The 15011-nt window shown below is 47.6% G+C and overlaps 1 protein-coding gene across 2 annotated transcripts in view; it reads left to right on the top strand.

Moving 5' to 3' along the window:
• The window catches only part of ITGA3 (integrin subunit alpha 3), an 81785-nt gene that overhangs the window by 44743 nt on the left and 22031 nt on the right, over nt 1–15011 (top strand). For both annotated transcript variants that reach the window (XR_014504147.1, XM_083408376.1), the window contains exons 4-15: nt 216–465; nt 1407–1496; nt 2062–2269; nt 2386–2579; nt 3726–3814; nt 4590–4723; nt 5800–5886; nt 8213–8280; nt 9734–9870; nt 10990–11136; nt 14021–14118; nt 14303–14468. Coding sequence is in view for 1 of the 2 variants with exons in the window: in XM_083408376.1 (XP_083264502.1) it covers nt 216–465; nt 1407–1496; nt 2062–2269; nt 2386–2579; nt 3726–3814; nt 4590–4723; nt 5800–5886; nt 8213–8280; nt 9734–9870; nt 10990–11136; nt 14021–14118; nt 14303–14468 (1668 nt within the window). In the remaining variant the exon portion in view is untranslated. The remainder of the gene's footprint in view (nt 1–215; nt 466–1406; nt 1497–2061; nt 2270–2385; nt 2580–3725; nt 3815–4589; nt 4724–5799; nt 5887–8212; nt 8281–9733; nt 9871–10989; nt 11137–14020; nt 14119–14302; nt 14469–15011) is intronic.

Below are 15011 nucleotides of genomic sequence, written 5' to 3'. Positions count from 1 at the left end.
TTCATGGAACACAGTAACACAATCTTCCTGTCTTCGTCACTTCCCACGCTGTGGAGTTCAAACATACACCGTCATGTGAATGACAACAATCCCATGACTGCAATCATGGAGCAGGAATTCTAACAGAAAGCGTGCCTTCAAGGAAAGGCCAGAGCCTCACCCCACCCCACCCCGTTTCGGTGCAAACTAAAGCCTTGTCTCCTTGACTTTGCTAGGCTTGTGCCCACCGGTACACCCGAGTCTTGTGGGCTGGCAACGAGGACCAGAGGCGCATGGTTGGGAAATGCTACGTCCACGGAAACAACCTGCAGCTTCAGGAGCAGGATGAATGGCAGCATTTCCACAACGAGATGTGCAACACCAACAGCGACTCGGACGTAACGGGCATGTGCCAGATGGGCATCAGTGGCGGCTTCACCGCCAACAGCATTTATTTCGGAGCCCCCGGTGCTTTCAACTGGCAAGGTTTGTGACACTTCCTCAGCCCCTCCTTCCTGTGTCGCCATGTAAATGTGTGGCTTAATGGGTTAATGCAGCCAGAGACGAAACCAAGCAGGTGGGAAATTGCCAAAAGCACATTAATTTGCAGGCCGTATACAGTCGTACCCCGGACGTCGAACAGAATCCGTTCGACTTCCGAAACGTTTGACTTCCAAAGCGCGGCTTCTGATTGGCTGCTGGAAGCCCCTGCAGCCAATCGGAAGCCCCGTCGGACGTTCGGCTTCCAAAAGAATGTTCGAAAACCGGAACACTCACTTCACCCCATTTATACATTTTTCACCCCCTTGGAATATCCTTGGGGGGCCCAGGGCTCCATATGGGTGAGGAACACTGAACTAGACTGTTTTTTGTACTACAGTTCCCATCATCCCTGACCACTGGTCCTGCTAGCTAGGGACGATAGGAGTTGTAGTCCAAAAAATGGCTGGAGACCCAGGTTTGGGAAACTCTGAACTAGAGATTTTTTACTTATTTTTTTAATGAGAAGCAGACAAACTGAAACGGACAGAATCGCCCAGCCCTAAATAAGCCCCGTCCCATTGCATCTCTTCCTTGTGGTCAATGACCGGTGTTAAATAAGCCCCATTAAATTCAGTGGGATTTACTTCTGGGTGGACGCGGTCAGGAATGCAGCCTTACCTGGTAAACTAAATGATGAAATAAAAGCAGCCGAGCAGAGCCCAGTTGAGGGGAAGGCATGTGCTCTCCTTTTCTTCTGTGATTAGAGCCCCTGAACCTCCGCATACACACCTGGGTTCTGAAACACAGGGAATAGCATCCAGGCAGGATTCTAACCCAGGACCTCTCTCTCTGGAAAAGCTAGTGGCTCAGTAGGTGGAAGGGAGCGGTGGGTCTCTTTGTCTGTGTTGAGTTAAAATGTCACACCTTTCCTCTTTCTGGCATAGGAACCGATTACATGATCCTTCGAGGGGACCGGGAATGGGACCAGCAAGATTACTCGTATCCAGATCAGAAGTACAGCTACAGCTATTTGGGTAACTGCAACCGATATGTTTTTTCCTGGTCCGCTGCCCTGTTTGCCTGCCTACATCTCCCAGTGTGGTGTAGTGGTTAAGAGTGGTGGACTCGTAATCTGGGGAACCGGGTTCGCTTCCCCGCTCCTCCACATGCAGCTGCTGGGTGACCTTGGGCCAGTCACACTTCTTTGAAGTCTCTCAGCCCCACTCACCTCACAGAGTGTTTGTTGTGGGGGAGGAAGGGAAAGGAGAATGTTAGCCGCTTTAAGACTCCTTAAGGGGAGTGAAAGGTGGGATATCAAGTCCAAACTCTTCTTCTTCTTCTTTCCTCACTCGCATACAAACATGGTGATAGGATCACGCCCCCCAACCTAGCTAAGATTTCTTAACACATGAGTTTCCTGCAGCCAATCAGAAGCCGTGCTTTGGTTTCTGAACATTTTGGAAGTCAAACGGACTTCCGGAATAGATTCTATTTGACTTCCAAGGCATAGGACTGGAAGACAGTGAGTGAGAATTATGCTTTTGGAAAGGGGGTGATCAGGATAAGAAGGAACTCATGCGCTTCCCTCCGTATCTATAGGCTACACAGTCGAAGCAAGAACTGAGGTTCTGCGCAAAAACGAGACCACCTTAGTCAGTGGCGCCCCTCGGTTTAACCACACGGGAGCCGTCTTCCTGATGGCAGCGGACAGCAGCACGACCCTTCAGAGGAAACTGATTATTTTCGGGGAGCAAGTGGGCTCCTATTTTGGCAGTTCCATTGCTCTGGCTGACCTCAACAATGACGGGTGAGTCTGCTGGCCGGCAAAGCCGGTGGGAAGCAATGTCTTGTTTGCCCAGCAGAGGGGCTGTGATCACACCTCTCTCTCTCTCTCTCTCTCTCTCTCTCTCTTCCTATCGGTAGGTGGCAGGACTTGATTGTCGGAGCACCCTACTACTTCGACCGGAAAGAGGAGAAGGGTGGGGCCGTCTACGTGTACATGAACCTGGGAGGGACGTTCCACAGCAGCCCCAACATCACCCTGACAGGGCCCAGCAGCTCTGCCTTTGGCCTGGCCGTGGCCAACATTGGAGACGTCGATAAGGATGATTTCCAAGGTGGGGAGGGGCCTTCCTCCTTCGACTGTTGCCCCCATGCATACATTACTGGAAATGCATTCTGTTAGGGGACATTGCTTTGCAACAATGTGTATTTTGGGGGGAAATGCATATAAAATGTATTTATACAGTGGTACGGTGGCGCTGTGGGTTAAACCACAGAGCCTAGGACTTGCCGATCAGAAGGTTGGAGGTTCGAATCCCCACGACGGGGTGAGCTCCCGTTGCTCGGTCCCTGCTCCTGCCAACCTAGCAGTTCGGAAGCATGTCAAAGTGCAAGTAGATAAATAGGTACCACTCTGGTGGGAAGGTAAACGGCGTTTCCGTGTGCTGCTCTGGTTCACCAGAAGCGGCTTAGTCATGCTGGCCACATGACCCGGAAGCTGTATGCCAGCTCCCTCGGCCAATAAAGCAAGATGAGTGCCACAACCCCAGTCGGCCACGACTGGACCTAATGGTCAGGGGTCCCTTTACCTTTTACCTTGGTTCTCAAACTTAATCTGTTCAGGGAGTCCATTCGACTCCCAAAACAGTTCGGAAACCAAGACGCAGCTTCTGATTGGCTGCAGGAGCTACCTGCACTCAAGCAGAAGCAGTGTCAGACATCTGGCTTCCAGAAAACATTTGCAAACTGGAACACTTATTTCTGGGAGCCAATTTGTTCGGCGACTAAGCCATTGGGGAACCAAGGTACCACTGTAATTAGGAGGGAATCGTGGACATGAAGAAGTGTAATCATAGAGAAAAGGTTTCGCTTAGCCCTCTCTCTGCCATTCTCATTTTCTGTCTCCAGAAAGAATTCATGAAGTGGTGTTTGCTTGTTGTTTTTTTGGCTTAAGGAGAACAAAGTTCTGCAGTTTGGAGGCTGTTGCTGGCAATGGGAGATTTTAGTTAGATTTGTTTTGAAGAGTGACTATAGAAGGCATAGGCAAACTCGGCCCTCCAGATGTTTTGGAACTACAACTCCCATCATCCCTACAACTCCCTAGCTAACAGGACCAGTGGGCAGGGATGATGGGAATTGTAGTCTCAAAACATCTGGAGGGCCGAGTTTGCCTATGCCTGGACTATAGGTTTGTTTTAGATGCCTTGGAAAGCTGGCGAATGAGTTCACCTTACCCTTATCCTCCCTCTTTTCCTCCATAGATATCGCAGTTGGAGCTCCTTTTGAAGGTTCGGGGAAGGTCTACATCTACCACAGTGGTGCAGGAGGGCTTATTGATAAGCCCCAGCAGGTAAACTCACCTTTCTTGTTCATCATTTCCCCCCTCCATGCTTGGCAAGGAAACTGCCTCTGATTGCATGGAATGCCTTCCTCGTGTTTTGCAGCTAATGCAGCAAGCCTGCAGGCACTAGGAAGTCAGGGACAGGGTTTCAGCAGAGCTTGGCCCCACATCATGGATCCGCTGGGGGGTGGGCTGCACTTCTAGGCTAAGTGCCCATTGTGGATCTGCACCATCCCCAGCTACAGAAGGGTCATAGCTCAGCAGTAGAGGACATGTTTTGCATGTAGAAGGCTGTGAGTTCAATTCCTGGCATCTCCAGATAGGCCTGGAAAATAAGAACCATATTTTTTGTACCCCACGCATCTGACTGTGTTGCCCCAGCCACCCTGGATGGCTTCCAACAGAATATACAAAAAACACAACCTGTCTTTAAACAAAAACCCTGTCTAAAATTCTGGAGAACTGTTGGTGTAGACCACTGTTGTTCAATCGTGGGTCCCCAGATGCTGTTGGACTACAACTCCCATCATCCTTGACTACACTGGCTGGGGTTGTTGGGAGTTGTAGTCCAACAGGGTGTGGATGAAGAACACCGGTTGCAGGCAATCTGCGTTCGAAAGCAAGGTATAGCCTGGTGACATCAGTGGCAGTCCTGCTCTCTCTCCCACACCAACCCAACATGCTTGGCCAAGGCACCATCAACCTTGAGGCACAGCTCACAACATAGATCTTTCTCCTTTTGATGGCTGCCATTCCGTCTCCCTCATTTGCTCCGCCTCTGCAGGTTATCAGCGGTGAAGACGTCGGACCCGGAATCAAGACCTTTGGCTATTCCTTCAGCGGCGGAATGGATGTGGACGGGAACTCCTACCCCGATCTCCTGGTGGGCACACTCTCAGAAAACATCCTACTGCTCAGGTGAGAGGAGCTTAAAGAGGGACAGTTAATGTACCCCTGAGGGTCTGCAGAATTCTTTTCCCTCATGGCTGACTTGTCCAAAGCCACTGCTGATGCTTGGGACTATTTGGGTTCTCTAAAAGTCTGGTAGTTGTTGTTCTCTTTGACACCTGGTGGGAGGGCGTTCCACAGGATGGGTGCCACTACCGAGAAGGCCCTCTGCCTGGTTCCCTGTAACTTGGCTTCTCGCAGTGAGGGAACCGCCAGAAGGCCCTCAGTGCTGGACCTCAGTGTCCGGGTAGAACAATGGGGCTTCAAAGGTTTAGGGCTTTAAAGGTCAGCACCAACACTCAATGAGCTTCTTTTTTACTATTTCCACCTCAACAGTCACTGCATTTTATATGCATTATTATGCATTAGACTGTTCACGTGGCACCTTCATTGTACACCTTTAGGCACCAGGCAAAAACATTCCTTTTTAACCAGGCCTTTGCTTGATCTGATTTACATCCTATGCCCATTTAAGATGTGTTTTGTTTGGGGGGGGCTATTGGGTTGTTGTTTTAATTTTTGTTGTGTATTTTGTGGTTTTATATCTTGATTTTATTCTGTGAACCGCCCTGAGACCTCCAGGTATAGGGCGGTAAAGGTAAAGGTAAAGGGACCCCTGACCATTAGGTCCAGTCGTGGCCGACTCTGGGGTTGCGGTGCTCGTCTTGCTTTATTGGCCGAGGGAGCCGGCGTACAGCTTCTGGGTCATGTGGCCAGCATGACAAAGCCGCTTCTGGCGAACCAGAGCAGTGCACGGAAACACCGTTTACCTTTCCGCCGGAGTGGTACCTATTTATCTACTTGCACTTTGACGTGCTTTCGAACTGCTAGGTTGGCAGGAGCAGGGACCGAGCAACAGGAGCTCACCCCGTCGCAGGGATTCGAACCGCCAACCTTCTGATCAGCAAGCCCTAGGCTCTGTGGTTTAACCCAAAGCGCCACCCGCGTCCCTATAGGGCGGTACACGAATTCAATTAATAATATTAATAATAATATCCTTAAACAGTACCCCACTCATTTCCCTTTTGTCTCATATCTCTCTGCAGAGCCCGTCCTGTGATCAATATCTTAGACAAGTCGTTCACGGTTACCCCAACCACATTGGACCCAAGCAGCTGTACCGAAGACTCTTGGTAAAAGCTTCCTTCTGTTTTCTCTCCTCACTGTTCTCCCTCCTCACCGCCCTGCCCGGGTGCCAGGGCTCTTTGAAAGGCGTGTGACGGCAGAAATGCGATGGAACTGGTTATATTTAGCCTAAGGAAAGGAAGATGAAAGGGGAGCACGCTGCCAATTTTCAGCTTGTTTAAGGGGATGTCGGAAAGAATCAGGAGAACAATTGTTTGCCCTCCCCGCCGAGTGCGGGACAAGAAGTAGGAGTGTTTACACAAGAAAGGGCGGGATTCAGATTGAATGTGAATGAAGAAAACATCTGTCACTAAGAGCAGTATAGCGCACTGGAGCAAGCATTATAGAGATGTGGCAGAGTCGCCTCCCTTGGATGATTTCAACAATTAATAACAATAATTATTGTTAATATTAATTTGTATACCACCCTTTATCCGAAGATCACAGTTGACAACATAAAAATACAGAATGAAAACACAAAATACATAATAAAGCAAAAACAAACCAATAACACCCTCTGTCCCACAAACACATTTAAAAGATAATAATAATAATAATAATAATAATAATAATAATAATAATACTACAGTGGTACCTTGCAAGACGAAAAACTCGCAAGACGAAAGAGTTTTTCGTTTTTTGAGTTGCTTCGCAAGATGAATTTCCCTATGGGCTTGCTTCGCAAGACGAAAACGTCTTGCGCCTTTTTCTTAAAACCGTCAATGCATTCCTATGGGAAACCGTCAATACACAGTGGTGCTTCGCAAGATGAAAAAATTCACAAGACGAAAAAACTCGCAGAACGAATTAATTTCGTCTTGCGAGGCACCAGTGTATAATCATTTATACTCCACCCACCTGGCTGATAATAAGAATAAGAATAAGAATAAGAAATAATAATAATAATAATAATAATAATAATAATAATAATAAACATAAGACATGAAAAACTTCCCTGAACATAACTTGTTCAATCAGCCAAAGGCCTGGTTATAGAGAAATGTTTTTGCCTGGCACCTAAAGATATGTAATGAAGGAAAGAGGGGATGAATTGTGGAATAATAATAATAATAATAATAATAATAATAATAATAATAAATGGAGTTCCCTCTCCTGCAGGTGAAAACTCCTGCTCTTTGAAAGAAAACTCCATGCCCCCAAGATGCCACTTGCCGCTCACAAAAATTCATCACTGTCCTATAACAAGAGCATCCGAGGAATGCATTTCAGTACAAAACATCTTTAAGCTGCCATTGTACACTGGGCATTTAGAGTAGAGCCTTCCAAGGCTGGTTGCTGTGGCTTCAGGATAGGTTTGTGCTTCTGCGCCTCCCTTTAAAAAGTGATCACTGCTCTGTTTTGGTTTGCCTGGAGGCAGTCAGCAAACTGAGAAGAGCAAGGTTCCTTCCCGACAGTCACAACCACGCCCCTTCTAAAATAATGCAATAATCTTATGGTTATACAATAATAATAATAATAATTTGCAATGCAGTGCCACAATAAATGCAAATCTCCATGTGCTCAGAAAACATCCTACTGCTCAGGTGAGAGGAGACTTAAAGAGGGACAGTTAATGTACCCCTGAGGGTCTGCAGAATTCTTTTTCCTCACGGCTGACTTATCCAAAGCCACTGCTGATGTTTGGGATTATTTGGGTTTTTATTATTATTGTGTATTAATATCCACCTTCCTTCTGTGAGGAAGTCAGAATGGCATGCATATTGCTTAGTAGTAATAATAATAATAATAATAATAATAATAATAATAATAAATAATAATAATTTATTATTTATACCCTCCCATCTGGCTGGGCTTCCCCAGCCACTCTGGTCGGCTTCCAACAAAATATTAAAATACAGTAATCCATCAAACATTAAAAGCTTCCCTAAACAGGGCTGCCTTCAGATGTCTTCTAAAAGTCTGGTAGTTGTTGTTCTCTTTGACATCTGGTGGGAGGGCGTTCCACAGGGCGGGTGCCACTACCGAGAAGGCCCTCTGCCTGGTTCCCTGTAACTTGGCTTTTCGCAGTGGGGGAACCGCCAGAAGGCCCTTGGCACTGGACCTCAGTGTCTGGGTGGGGGTGGAGACGCTCCTTCAGATATACTGAACCGAGGCCATTTAGAGCTCTAAAGGTCAGCACCAACACTTTGAATTGTGCTCGGAAATGTACTGGGAGCCAATGTAGGTCTTTCATGACCGGTGTTATGTGGTCTACACCCCTGCCTGGAGGAATCTGTGTTTACTCCCATCTCATCCTGCTCCAAGACTTCCAGGTCAATCACATTTCTCTCTTTTTTTCTCTCTCCTTTCCCTCCCCTCCTCCTCGACTAACAGCATCAAAGTGCAGCTCTGCTTCTCCTATTCCCAAAGTGCTGGAAACCCGACATACAAGGAAACCATAAGTGAGTAGAAGTTCCATTTGAGAGGGATTTTATTTTTCGGGAGAGAAGTTCGGGGGGGCTCATCCTCTGGCAGCCGCACAAGCCCTGAGCTTGAACTGTCGCTCCTAAATGTATGTGAGCATTCCAGATATGCCCAGAGGCACCTTCCTCTTTCAGTCTTGCCTTTTCCCGGGTTCAGGTTAAACCGTTACCGGCACTGCTTCGGGAGGAAGAGCAGGGCAGAAATTGAATGGATAGATAAATAAATAAATAAATAAATCGCACCCACAGCTCATTTTCCTTTCTGGAGATTTCTCAGAACTTCAACTTGAACCCAGCCCTTATCAGGTGCTTAGGCCCAGAATACAACAGCCGAACTGAGGTGGAGGCAGGGCCGGCCCATCCAGGAGGCAGAGAGAAGCAGATGCCTCGGGCGGCAGAATCCCATAGGGCACCGACCCCGCAGGCACACGGCCCACCCCTGCTGCTTCTGGGGTCACATGACAGCGATGGCTGCGGCTTCTGGCGAGATCTCTGCGTGAGAGTTCTGTGATATCTCACGAGATCTCGCCAGAAGCTGCCAAGTGATGGAGAAAATAATAATTTCATAAACTGTATCGTTTTGGTTATTTCGTTGTCTTTTCTACGGCTCACACTGAAGAGGCCTGTGCCTGCCTACATTTTTACAGTACAAAACTGGTTGTTTTCAGGCACTGTATGTAGCAAATGTCCCTAACAGAACACGGAAAAAGCATAAACTGTTAGAATCTATGGCGGCCGTTGCACGCAAGAGAAAGGAATCGTCTAGGCATGGTCGTTGTGATTAATCTTGAATTGCCGACAAAAGAGGATAGTGGGAGACATTTAATGAACAGGAAAATGAGCCCTAGTCCTATTAAAGACATTGAAAAAATGATTTTAATCACAGGATGTTATTAAAGACATTGAAAAATGATTTTAATCACAGGATGTTACAACCTGCAGACTAAAATGATTTTGGTTGGTTCAGGATGGTAACATTTGGTGGCAACTGCCGAGATTGCTGTAATCCTTTGACTGGTGAAATGAAATCACCAAGGGTGTAAGAAACATTGCTTTGGGTGTGATTCTTCGTCTCCACCTCCTTATTTTCGAGGCTGTCCCTCTGCCTGTTTGTATTTCAATAAAGGCTTCTGTTTCACTTGGAGCCTGCATCCTTTTTGCTTGGGTTTCTGGGGGGATACCTCCAGTCGAGGAACCCCTTTTTTAATTTATCCAACACACGCTCCCCCGGTAAGTGAGGATTCGGCAGGCTGGGGGGTGGAGACGACAGGAGCAGCGCTTTCCTGTTTTGCCTGAGGCGGCAAAATGGGACAGGCTGCTTCTGGGTGGAGGGAGTGGGGTGCTCATGTGCCTCAGTTTGCCTGGTGAGTCTTGGCAGTGCCTCCGGCCTGTTTTCCCCACCCTATCACTTCCCCTCCGCATCTCATTTCAGAGTTGAACTACCTGGTGGAAGCTGATCGGGACCGCCGTCCACCTCGAGTATATTTTGCCGCGACGCAGTCTGCTGTCTACAAGGGACAGTTTTCCATGCCAAGGGAGAAATGTCAGACCCTGGAAGTCCTCTTGCGGGTAAGGCGAGGGCAGCAGGCAATGTAAACAATACATTTAGATGGCTGGGAGTGAGCAAAACATGGCATAATAATAATAATAATAATAATAATAATAATAATAATAATAATGTGTAAAGGTAAAGGTACCCCTGCCCGTACGGGCCAGTCTTGACAGACTCTAGGGTTGTGCGCCCATCTCACTCAAGAGGCTGGGGGCCAGCGCTGTCCGAAGACACTTCCGGGTCACGTGGCCAGCGTGACATTGCTGCTCTGGCGAGCCAGAGCCACACACGGAACGCCGTTTACCTTCCCGCTAGTAAGCGGTCCCTATTTATCTACTTGCCCCCGGGGGTGCTTTCGAACTGCTAGGTTGGCAGGCGCTGGGACTGAGCAACGGGAGCGCACCCCGCCGCGGGGATGCGAACCGCCGACCTTTCGATCGGCAAGCCCTAGGCGCTGAGGCTTTTACCCACAGCGCCACCCGCGTCCCTAATAATAATAATAATAATAATAATAATAATAATAATAATTTATTTATACCCCGCCCATCTGGCTGGGTTTCCCTAGCCACTCTGGGCTTAGTGGTGCATTGCGCCAGGGCGCCAGCCTCTCGGGGCGCCCTAGCATGTGGGGGAGTTGCGCGCCTTTGCCAGCGCCCTCCCCTTTCCCTGCACACCCACCAGCTGCACCTTGCCAACCATAAGGCTGGCGGGCATGCAGCTTCCCTCCCAAGCCTCCTCAGGAGGAGATCGATCCCCGCGGAGGCTTAGGATGGAAGCTGCGCCTCACCAACCATATGGGTGGGGGGCGCGCAGCTTCCCTCCCAAGCCTCTGTGAGGATCTCTCTCCTCACAAGGAGGCTTGGGAGGGGCGCAACTTCACTCCCAAACCTCTGCGGGGATCGGTCTCCCGCAGCGGCATGGGGGAGACTTGTGCCCCCCAATGGCTGGCAGTGCGCAGCTACGGCCACCCCAACACTATCCATGGTAATTTGGAGGCGCTGGGCGGGTATTTGCACCCCGGCGCCGCATCTGCTAAAGATGGCCTTGGAGATGAGCTTTCAAATTCCTCGACAGAGTACAATCACTCAGAACTGGGTGGAGGGCTTTCTGCAATGAACTCTTTCCTTGCCCTGCAGGCTGATATGCGAGACAAGCTTCACCCCATTGCGTTCTCCATGAACTATTCTCTTGCCGAGAAGCCTATGAGGTTCCAGTTGGGCCTGCGCTCGCTTGATGCGTTTCCTGTCTTGAACGAGGATCAGTCCCGCGAGAATCAGACTGAGGTGAGCGCCATGCAGTAATCCAAAGCATTTCCCCTCCCCAAAACCGCCCCGCTTTGCGCAAGCTCATTCGCTGTTGAATTTCTTTGTCTCCTCCCCCCACCTTCTGCCTTCTGCCTGGTTGCTCAGTGTGGCGGGACAGCTCAGTTTTCCCATACTGCTCTTCTTTCTGCCCCTAGGATCTCCCCACTTTCTGCTAATTACACTGACCTTTCAGTTATGCCGCAGGCGCTGCTCTATTTGCCAACATTCTTTTTTAAAAAAATAATATTTATTTTTTTATTTAAATAATACAGCAAAAACAGAACATCAACAGAAAAAAAGAAATTTACAAAGGAAAAAAAACCACAGTTCAAAAACATTGAAAACAAATATACTTGTTGTACAGTACTCCACCCACCCACCAGCAGCTTCCCTCCGCCATAGTTCGACTTCTTTAAATCTCTTTTCTCCACATTTATCCTTGCATTCTCCAAATATGTCATTATTTGTCCTTCTTTTATCTCTTTTCTTTTCCAGTTCACACATATACTTTACATTTTTCTTGTAAGCATATTAGCGTATCTTTCTTAGAACAATACTTTAACATGTAATCTTTGCAACATTTCCATTCCTTTTTTAATTTTTGATTTGACTGATACCTTATAATTGACGTTAGCTTTGCCAGTTCTATTTGCCAACATTCCTTTTGCTGGCTCCTTCCCCCGCATCAGTTAGAATGTCTGTGCATATTCCTAAATTTGGTCCAGCAGCTTAAGCTTCAGCCGACTGCAGGTCGGGGTCTCTTGCAAAATGGGTAACACATGCACGCTAATGTGAGTTATGTGCATGCACACACATACGTACAAACACAGACAAATATCTGTGAGAAATTGTCTCCGGTTTCCCATCATCAGCCTTCGTAGAGCCAGCATCCAGTTTGCCCTCTGGCACCATCTGGTGGGAAAGCCTGTTCACCATCATTTTAAAGACTGAACAAAATAACATCCTGAAAAATGAGTTGCTTTGGCTCGTGCAGGTGAACTAGTTTGCCGTGATGCGGGCCTTTGCGCAGTCGTCGTATGATGACTTTGACATGTGCTCGTGTTTCGCGTCAAATATGTCAAGTGGCCCAGCCAAAATTTGGGAGACCCTTCACAGTGGAATAATTATTTTGTTTGGATGGTTGATAATCCACCATTTGGTTGACTGATCTTCAAGGTGGCTTGCAAGTTATACGCCAGATTTACGTATAAGCCAAACAAGCTATAGCTTAGGGCCCCACTCTCTTGGACCCCCCAAAAAATGTAAAGGGGAAAAAAACCTGGATGTACATTTCCAAAATATAAGATAAAAAACAAATAAAATAAAACCTACATAAAGCAACAGTGTTTTGTGTTGTGTAGGTTTCTGTGATGTAATTAATGGGCCCCACCTGCTAGCCTGCTCCCTAAAATATCACTGGTTTGCTCGTTTCTATATATAGGGTGCCTACATTCTGCATGGGCTGGCTGCATGGCAACATGTGCAAATGGCTTGAGATACCTATTAGGTCCATAAATTACCATAGAGTATATATTCAACACAAAAAGCAGTGACAATTTGTTGTTGACAAAGGATATATAAAGGGTCCCATTAACTCCAGTAGTTTAGGGCCTCACCAAACCTCAATCCAGCCCCATTTGCAACATATTGCCATTGCCAGTCTGGTGTAGTGGTTAAGAGCGGTAGACTCGTAATCTGGGAAACCGGGTTCGTGTCTCCGCTCCTCCACATGCAGCTGCTGGGTGACCTTGGGCCAGTCACACTTCTTTGAAGTCTCTCAGCCTCACTCACCTCACAGAGTGTTTGTTGTGGGGGAGGAAGGGAAAGGAGAATGTTAGCCGCTTTGAGACTCCTTTGGGTAGTGATTAAACGGGATATCAAATCCAAACTCTTCTTCTTCTCTTCTTACACCACCTCAAAACCCACACATCCCTGCAGCTCTTAGTTCTCTTGATGATTGATGGGGTCAGAGTGGCTATCACAACTGCTCTAGGTGAATCCTGGCTTTGGAGAGACTGGCTGGCTTACTCTGAAATAATATGGTGGTTTCATTCACCGACGCACCTCTCACCTCTGTGGCGCACATACAAACATTCTTACCTAAAGACTGAGAAATAGTTTTTGTTGCCCTTTGTTGATTTGGATGTAATGGTTAAGCCAAGATGCGGCTTAGCTCTGGGTAGTTCAGGAGCAGCAATTTTTCCTCTCAGTCCTCAAACACCTGCTCGCTCCTTTGTTCATGCTTAGCAATGGTTTGGCTTAGTGTTATGTGTGAACCTTGCAAGCCAACCAGGGACTAATCTACACCTGTCAGTTAAAATGTTAAAACGCGTTATAAAAATGTGACACCAGAGGGTGCTGTGGAGCAGTGATCAATCATCAATGTAAAGTTGCATTGAGAACTAGACTACTTTTTTTTATATACCGTTTTCCAGATCATTGTAGATCCAGCCCAGGGTGGTAGAACTGCATGGAAAGCCTCTTATGGCAGCTGGTTAGATCAGCTATCCCAGTGTGCCTTGTTCACATAAAGCAATAGAGCAAGTTGAAATATTATGGTATTACAAGTGGCACATTGATTGTCGAACTTAATCCGTTCCGAGAGTCCGTTCGACTCCCAGAACCATTCGAAAACCAAGGCGCAGCTTCCGATTGGCTGCAGGAGCTTCCTGGACTCAGCTGTAAGCCGCTTCGAACGTTTGGCTTCCGAAAAACGTTTGCAAACCGGAACACTCACTTCCGGGTTTGCAGTGTTCGGAAGCCGATTTGATACTTCTGTGGCTTACTGGTATATCATTGTTGATGAAGAAATTTTAAAACTCTGAATAGATTGTAACAATAGCAACAACTCTACTGCTTTCAGATTCAGTTCAAGAAGCAATGTGGAACAGACAACAAATGCAACAGCAACCTGAAGATTAAGGCTGTCTTTTTAAATGACCAGAACCAGAAGTTGCCCAGGTGAGAAATACGTTCCCTTTGCACCCTCACTGGCTCTCCACTAGGGGCAGCAGCGCGCAGACTTTGCACACCTGATGTTCTTTCCCTGGCACCTCCAGAGAGATAACTAGGAGGTGGGTGGATAGACAGCCCTGCTCTGCCTCTGGCCACCCCCCACCCACCTGTGCCATCTCCCCCAATGCAGGCGGAATGGGATGCAGGTGTTGCAGTACAGCCGGGATGTCAAGAAGCTGAACCTGGGCATCAGCGTCACAAATATACCGTCGTCACCCACGAATGGAGAAGATGCTCATGAGGCTTTCCTCAACATCACGTTCCCGCCCTCTCTGGTGCCTTCCTCTGTTCGGCCGGTGAGAGACTCTCCCCCCCCCCTTTTTTATATAAAAATAAGGAGAATATATATATAATTTTTCAAAAAAATTAATAATTATAAAGCAATAAAGTGATTTGAAAAGAAGAAAGCACACAAAACACTGTAAAGAGGAATACACGCACACACACAAAGATGCCCTAATTCAGGCATAGGCAAACTTGGCCCTCCAGATGTTTTGGGACTACAACTCCCATCATCCCTAGCTAACAGGACCAGTGGTGAGTGGCATAGAATAATAGTATTCAGTTGTTAGGTAAGTTCATCTGGCAACCTGCCTAAGGCCATCCAAGGACTGGGAAGGACTTTGGTAAGTGAGGAAAACCTTGGACCTTCCATGCGTTGCCCCATCATCCTTGGCCATGGCTTGATGGGTGTCATGAATGAGCCAGCTCCCAGGAATGGTTTGCAGCCAGCTGAAGAAAGCAGCCAGGACAGAGAGGGTTAGCTGCCATGCAGGATGAGCATCAGCTGGTGCCAACTCCCCCACCCCTTGGAATGCTGGCTGATAAGGGAATGGCTG

The sequence above is a fragment of the Podarcis tiliguerta genome (assembly GCF_965153285.1).
Source record: "Podarcis tiliguerta genome assembly, chromosome: 13".
Taxonomy (NCBI): Eukaryota; Metazoa; Chordata; class Lepidosauria; order Squamata; family Lacertidae; genus Podarcis; species Podarcis tiliguerta.
This window is presented reverse-complemented; position numbering and strand designations above follow the sequence as displayed.